Raw genomic sequence first — 8,361 nt, 5'->3', positions numbered from 1 at the left:
TTTTTTTTTTTTTTTTTTTTTTCCCGATCCCTTTTGATTGGAATTTTACTTTTTTCCTTATTTTTCCCCTTTTTTTCATTTTTGAAAAGGAACGCTCTCCATTTGTATTTGTCCCCTCTGTGTTCAGCCCTAGGTGGCCAATAAAGAAAGTTATCTATCTATTTGTCTGTCCGTCCGTCTATCTATCTACCCGTCTGTCCGTCTATCTATCTACCCGTCTGTCCGTCTATCTATCTACCCGTCTGTCTATCTTGTTATCTGTCTGACTGTCCATCCGTTTGTCTGTCTGTCTGTCTGTCTACCCATTCTCCCATCCATCCATCCATCTAAACAACATACATACATATATATATGTAACAGATATATGTGCATTTGTGTCTGTATACAGGTTCAGTTGTAGACACTTGCCCAAAGTGTACAACAGATGGATGGAAACCAAAATCAAGGAATTAAAAAGTGAACTTCTTAACTGCATGGCCATTCTTGGAGCTGCTCACATTGACGCATTCAGTATCCATTCTCTCTTCTTGCCACACTTAATGTGATGAAAATTTGTTCTGTTCTATTTCATTTTATTTTAATTTTTTGTCATCTTTTTCTTCTTTTTCTTCTCTCAGGAGAAAAGTTTAAATTTGAACCTCCCTCTGGAGATGAACTGCCCAACAAAGGATTTGATCCCGGCATGGACACTTACCAAGCTCCTCCTAGTGATAGCTCTAACGTGTTTGTTGCTGTCGACCCTGCCAGCACACGTCTGCAGCTTCTGTCACCCTTCGCAAAATGGGACGGAGAAGATATTAAAGACATGGTTGTCTTGATTAAGGTAAGTTTCGTATAGTCATGGCTCTGTGGTAAGAAGCTTGCTTACCGACCACATGGTTCCAGGTTCAGTCTCACTGCATGGCACCCTGGGCAAGTGTCTTCTACTACAGCCTCGGCCTGACCAAAGCCTTGTCAGTGGATTTGGTAAGACGGAAACTGAAAGAAGCCTGTCATATATTTATGTGTGTTTGTTCCCTCACTATCAGTTGATAACCGATGTTGGTGTGTTTACATCCCGTAACTTAGTAATTCAGCAAAAGTGACTGATAGAATAAGTACTACGTTTACAAAGAATAAGTCCTGGGGTTGATTTCTTCAACTAAAATCCTCTAAGGCAGTGCTCCAGCATGGCTGCAGTCAAATGACCAAAACAAGTAAAAGAATATGTGTGTGTGTGTGTGTGTGTGTGTGTGTGAGGTAAGTAGTTTGCTTCCCAACCTCATGGTTCTGGGTTCAGTCCAATTGCACCCCACCATGGGCAAGTGTCTTTCACTGTAGTCCCTGGATGACAAAAGCATTGTGAGTGGATTTCGTAGACGGAAACTGAAAGAAGCCTGTTGTATCTATCTGTATATCTAAGTGTGTGTGTCTTTGTTTCCCCTACACACACACACACACACACACACACACACACACACACACACACACACACACACACACACACACACACACACACACACACACACACACACACACACACACACACACACACACACACACTTGACAACTGGTGTTGGTGTGTTTATATTCCTGTAACTTAGCAGTTCACCAAAACAAACTGATAAAATAAGTACCAGGCTTCAAAAAAAAGAAAGAAAGAAAGAAATAAGTACTGGAGTTGATTCATTTGACTAAAAATTCTTCCAGGTGGTGCCCCAGCATGGCCACAGTCTAATGACTGAAACAAGTGAAAGATATAAGTAACCGTAACAACTGGTTATTCGTATCACTGTGCCTAAGTGAATTCCTGACTACTCCCACCCACTCCTTTGTAATGTCTGCTTGCCCTGTACCTCCTCTGTTGTGAAGCTTGTCCCTCCATCATGCTTTAACCTTTCAACTCTGTCTCTTTCTGGAGGAAATTGGATGTAAGTCAGGTTGTGGAGATGGATGGGCTCTGCCAGTTCCAAGAGTGCCTGCATTGCATGGTGGTACCCTTACGAGTGAGTCTGTCGGGAGTTGAGAGGGCAAGTCGAAATATGCGCAGTCTCATATCTTCCTCCCCTTCCTTGTCATCATTATCATTATACTCAACCCCCTCCTTCTCCTCTTTGTCATCATCGTCATTCTCCCCAGCTCTCTCCTCCTCCATGTCATGACTCAATCAATCATCAGCAGCAGCAGTATCATAATCTGTTGTTGTCATCATCATCATCTTCAGTGTTGTTAACATCTTCATTGTCATTGTCCTTTTCATTGTTGTCATCATTTTCATCATGACCATTGTCATCAGCATCTTTATTATCATCATCAGTCAGCATGTTCCTTATCTTTCTGTTCATCATCCTGCTCTTCATCTTCTTCCTCCTATTCATCCTTCTCTTCTTTCCCATCAATCATCATTAATCAGTCACAATCATCATCACTCACCATCATTCATCACTCACCATCATTCATCACTCACCATCATTCATCACTCATCATCATTCATCACTCACCATCACCCACCATTCATCACTCACCATCATTCACCATTCATCAGTCATAATCATTCATCAGTCACCATCATTCATCACTCACCATCATTCATCAGTCATAATCATTCCTCATTGTCATCATGATCATTATCTTCATCATTGTCATCATCATTGTTGTTTTCTTCATTGGTGAAATCATCATCCTCATCACCAATCAACATGAGCCTGATCATTATCCTTCTTGTCTTCCTCCTTATCATCATCATCATCCTTCTCTTCTCATCTTCGTCATCATCATTTTTGCGTCCCCTTTTCCCATGCTGGCATGCATTTCACTAAACCCCTTTCAAGCAGCAATCTATGACCTGATGCCCTTTCGTGATGCCAATCCTTGTTTTCAAATAAATTACATTGAAATCAGTCAATGTCTCAGTCAATCAACTGACAATACATCTTTTGTGATTTCAGGCGAAAGGAAAGTGTACCACTGACCACATCAGTGCTGCTGGTAAATGGTTGAAATTTCGAGGGCATTTGGACAATATCTCCAACAATTTGCTCATTGGGTAGGTTCATATATTTAGCCTTTTGCATTTAAACCGGATCATACCCAGCTGGAATTTTCTACCTGTTTTTATGTTTAAAACTGGCCAGATCTGGCCTCTCACACTTACGCTACAATGTCGTCCTAAATATTTTCTCAAATTATGAAATTTTACTACTGGTGGTATATATGGCAGAGGTACATGTGGCAGTTATTGTTAATTAATCCATGATTATACTGTTCAGGTATTGCCACCTTGTTACTGATTTGTTCTTTAAATATATTTGTTTCCTTTTCTATCTCTGACCATTTTCTTGCTGTTTGTATTTGACGTCAGTGCTGTAAACTATGAGAATGAAAAGCTGAACTGTGTGAAGAATCAACTGACAGGTGAATATGGAGGTGTTCCTGACACTGCACGATACTATAAGGTAAATTCTTTGTATTGTCTTTGCTCCCTTCTTCACCAGTTTCAGGTCTTGTGCTTGTGTTAGAATTACTATGCTTTGGTTGGCCCCAGTTCTATAGTAGAAGGCACTTGTTCCCGTTACCACACTGTAGAATGGAACTTGTAACCACTTGGTTGGGAAGCAAACCTCTTCACCACACAGACAGATAAATAATACTTAATATCGGTTTCAAATTTTGGCCCAAGGCCAGCAAGTTCGGGGGAGGGGGTAAGTTGATTACATCAACCCCAGTACACAGTTGGTATTTATTTTATTGACTCAGAAAGGATGAAAGGCAAAGTCGACCATAGTGGAATCTGAGCTCAAAAAGTAAAGACAGACCAAGTTCTGCCAAGCATTTTGCCTGGCATGTTAACGATTCTGTTTACTTACTACCTTAGATAATGTTTAATGTTGATTTCAAATTTTGGCACAAGGCCAGCAATTTCAGGGGACAAATTAAGTTGCTTACACCAACCCCAGTACTCAACTGGTATTTATGTTATTCATCCTGAAAGGATAAAAGGTAGAGCTGACCTCAGTGGAATTTGAACCCAGAATGTGATGACAGATGAAATATTTACTACTAAGCATTTTGCCCAGCTTACTAACGATTCTGCTAGCTTGCCGCCATGAAGATAAGGTTTAATAATAAAACGTACAACTATAGGGATTAATATCAAAATGTCTAGTGGATTAGCATCAAGATATATCTAGTCTGGCAGTGGCCCACCTTTGAATTAACATCAAAATATATCTAGTCTGGTGGTGGTGGCCTGCCTTTGTGCAGGTTCTATGCATGTGAACCTTCTCCTGCACTCTCTATATGACCTGGGAGGGCCCATACCCTCTGTACTCTCCCCTGCCACCATTAAGTAGATTACTGGAACTTCACCTACTTTGGATGAACACTGGAATGGTCTCCTGATGCCTTCTCTAGGTAGGTGGGATGTGAACTCAGAATGTAGAGGGCTGGAAGATATGCTGTAAAGCATTTCTGCTAATCTCCCAACTGCAGAGCAATGAGAATTGAACCCATGATCTAGTGATTGTGAGTGCAATGCTCTAACCATTAAGCCATGTGCTTTAAGATATACTGGGATTAAGATGGTTTAATATCAGGAGTGATATTAAGTATGAGCATCTGTTTAAAACAAACTGTTGTGTTAAGAAATGATTATGAAGTAAATATGACTACATTATCTATTGTCTGTCTCCCTTACTTGAATTAGTAGGGTATGTTTTACAGCATATATAACTGCTATTTTTAGCAGGTCGAATGACCACATAAAGGCTTTGGCAGTCAGTAGTGGTGGCAGTGGTATGTTTCATATACTTATTACTTCATACCTTTGTGTATCTTTGCAGTCAAAAGGCATATATTGGGTTGTAATTGGTGATGAAAATTACGGCGAAGGCAGCAGCCGAGAGCATGCAGCTCTGGAACCCCGACATTTGGGAGGCAGAGCCATCATTGTCAAAAGTTTCGCTCGGATCCATGGTGAGTACAACGTGGAGTGAGGGGTGTTTTTGTTAATTTTTTTTGTTTTTGTTTTTCTCTTCCTACCCCCTCCCCCCATTTCTGTCTCGTGCTTTGATATGAAATATTGTTTTAACACTTAGCGTTTAAACCAACCCTATCTAGCTCAAAGATTCTGTTTTGTGTTTGAACTGACCAGAGCTGACCTCTCACACCTATCCTACAATGTTGTCTTGAAAATAAACATTCACATCATTGAAATCTTGAAATTATGAGATAATTTAGTGTTAATTAAAAACATTGTGAATGAATAAACATTACATTTGAATCAGTAACTTGAATGCTAAAGAATTAAAGATAGTTTTGAGTAGTTCTTCTCCATCTTCTTCTCTCTTTTTCATTCGTGTTGGGGCCAAAGCTGAATTTCATTCCTCCCAGTGAGAGAGTGAGAGAGAGAGAGAGAGAGAGAGAAAGAATGAAATAGAAAGTGGGAGCAGAGAAGGGTCAGACAACTAAATGGAATTATGGGCCTTGCTCAAAGACTGGGCACAGTATCTTTGTTCAGTTCCAAGCTGGAGCTAGGTGAATTTTTTTTTCTGACAGATGCCTGTCTATACACCATGCATGTGTGCATGTGTGCGCATGTGTGTGTGTGTGTTTGTAGGAAATATAAGGTTGTTCATAAGATTTAGTCACACTATCTTAACATATTTTCCATTAACACAAGGTGAATATTTGTTCTTGTCCGTGTTAATTTATGTTCCCAAATGTCTAGTTTTATAATGACAAAAATTATTTATATAAATTCTTCAGTATTTTCAAAATCTATTGAAACAAAAGCAGTAAAGAAATGCGGTGGCAAAAGGGTTAATACCAAACTGCCTGAGACCATTCAATGATACACATTTCTTGTTTTAAAGTGGTCTAAATTCCCATCAAAATTCCATGTTAATTTATGTTTAGTGGTTGGCATTAGGAAGGGCATCCAGCTGTAGAAACCAAGCCACAACAGACAGTTGGTGCCTGGACAGCTCCATGTCAAACTGTCCAACCCATGCCAGCATGGAAAGTGGATGCTAGATGATGATGATGTAATTTTTATATGTAACATTATTGGATCAAAAAGATGAGAGAATTCACCATCATGGAGTGTACATGTATGCAACAGACGGAAAGCTAAAAATAATTGGATTGTTTATAAAATAAACCAATGTGTGTTTAATGATGAAATAACAAACAAAAAGGTGTTTGATCTGATTTTCACCTGTAAAATAAATCAAGAAACATTGATTGCCACTGATTATTATTTCTTTTACTGTTGCTTACAGAAACAAACCTGAAGAAACAAGGAATGTTGCCGTTAACTTTTGCAGACTCCGCCGACTATGACAAAATTCAACCAACTGATCGCATATCGATTTTGGGACTTAAGACTTTTACCCCTGGAAAGGTAGGAATTTCATATAATTTCTTGTTACTTTTGGTTGACATCTTTTTTCTGTTATTTTTAAAAACCTTTTTTTGGTGCCAATTTGTCTGAGACCATTCTTGGGTCTGTGCTAAAAATCTCCAGTTTTAAAGTAACCTAAATTAAAACATTCCATCAAAATTTCATAATAATTTATACATTATTTACATTATTTACATTTGACGGATATTTGTCCTCATCTTGTTTGTTGTTAACACAACGTTTCGGCTGATATACCCTCCAAACTTCAAGTGTCTTGGGGAAATTTCGAACCTGGGTTCTCATTCCTAGGCTATTTTTTGATGTTGCTATTATTATTATTATTATTATTATTATTATTATTATTATCCAGGTCACTGTCTGGAATTGAACTCTGAATCTTGGGGTTAGTAGCCTGTGCTCTTAACTACGTGATGACGATGATGATGATGATTATATATCATCATCATCATCGTTTGCCGTCCGCTTTCCATGCTAGCATGGGTTGGACGATTTGACTGAGGACTGGTGAAACCAGATGGCTGCACCAGGCTCCAATCTGATTTGGCAGAGTTTCTACAGCTGGATGCCCTTCCTAACGCCAACCACTCAGTGTAGTGGGTGCTTTTATGTGCCACCGGCACAAAGGCCAGGTAGGCAGCACTGGCAGCAGCCATGCTCAAAATGGTGTATTTTACGTGCCACCTGCACAGGAGCCAGTTCAGCGGCACTGGCAACGATCTTGCTCGAATGTCTTTATAGGTGCCATATATATATTTATGTGTGTGTGTGTGTATATATGTTTTAATTTCAGTTATTCACAAAGAAATATTCCCTTATTTTTTTGTTCTAAATATTCTCTCCTTTTCATTGTCTTTCATACTCTCTCTCTCTCTTTCTCTCTCCAACAGCCATTAACCTGTGAGGTGAAGCATGCAGATGATAGCACAGACACTTTTCTACTAAACCACACATTCAACGAAGGTCAAATAACTTGGTTCAAAGCCGGCAGTGCCCTCAACCGTATGTTCGAGGTGCGACAAGGGAGTTAACCTCGTAGATAAAAGTAAAACTAGATTAATATAGCTTACATAACACAATGACACTTCTGCAAAGCAGTCTTAACAAGAAAAACAAAAAAATAAAAATCCAAACCAGTATTTTATATTTGTTATTATTATTATTTTTGTGAGACTGAATTTTCTACTTTTTGTCTTTTCCATTCTTTTATTATAGCAGGATTACTACTACTACTACTACTACTACTACTACTACTACTACTATTATTATTATTATTATTATTATTATTATTATTATTATTATTAAGGTGGTGAACTGGCAGAATCGTTAGTGCATTGGACGAAATGCTTAGCGGTATTTCGCCTGTCGCTCCGATCTGAGTTCAAATTCCACCAGGGTTGACTTTGCCTTTCAGCCTTTCAGGGTCGATAAATTAAGTACCAGTTACACACTGGGGTCGATGTAATCGATTCATCCCTTCCCCCTTAAAATGGCTGCCCTTGTGACAAAATTTGAAACCATTATTATTATTATTGTTATTATTATTATTATGAACAATAACGAATGTTTATAACTACATTAACTGTATCTTTTGTGTGTACAAATGGTTTAATAATACTGACTGAATAGCTGAATACTCATTATCAATGTGTGTGTGTGTGTGTGTGTATGTATATGTGTTTGTGTATGTATATACATTTGTGGATTTGCATGTTACAAATACATGTACATATGTATTGTGTGTGTGTGCGTATATATATATATATGTATACACATGAATATGTATATGTAAATATGTGCATATATATATATATATATATATAGAGCCTGGTGTAGCCATCCGGTTGCACCAGTCCTCAGTCAAATCGTCCAACCCATGCTAGCATGGAAAGCGGACGTTAAACGATGATGATGATGATGATATATATATATATATATATATATATATATATATATATATA

At 38.4% G+C, this 8,361-nt stretch overlaps 1 protein-coding gene across 1 annotated transcript in view; it reads left to right on the top strand.

Moving 5' to 3' along the window:
- The window catches only part of LOC106870033 (aconitate hydratase, mitochondrial), a 30,197-nt gene extending 22,658 nt beyond the window's left edge, over window positions 1-7,539 (top strand). Inside the window, exons 16-21 of the mRNA XM_014915999.2 lie at window positions 618-823; window positions 2,928-3,025; window positions 3,341-3,434; window positions 4,821-4,953; window positions 6,261-6,382; window positions 7,291-7,539. Of these exons, the coding sequence (XP_014771485.1) occupies window positions 618-823; window positions 2,928-3,025; window positions 3,341-3,434; window positions 4,821-4,953; window positions 6,261-6,382; window positions 7,291-7,431 (794 nt within the window). The 3' untranslated portion in view covers window positions 7,432-7,539. The remainder of the gene's footprint in view (window positions 1-617; window positions 824-2,927; window positions 3,026-3,340; window positions 3,435-4,820; window positions 4,954-6,260; window positions 6,383-7,290) is intronic.
- Window positions 7,540-8,361: the final 822 nt, after the last annotated feature.

Source organism: Octopus bimaculoides, chromosome 18 (assembly GCF_001194135.2).
Source record: "Octopus bimaculoides isolate UCB-OBI-ISO-001 chromosome 18, ASM119413v2, whole genome shotgun sequence".
NCBI lineage: Eukaryota > Metazoa > Mollusca > Cephalopoda > Octopoda > Octopodidae > Octopus > Octopus bimaculoides.
The sequence above is the reverse complement of the archived record's forward strand: the minus strand, read 5'-3'. Positions and strand labels throughout refer to the sequence as shown.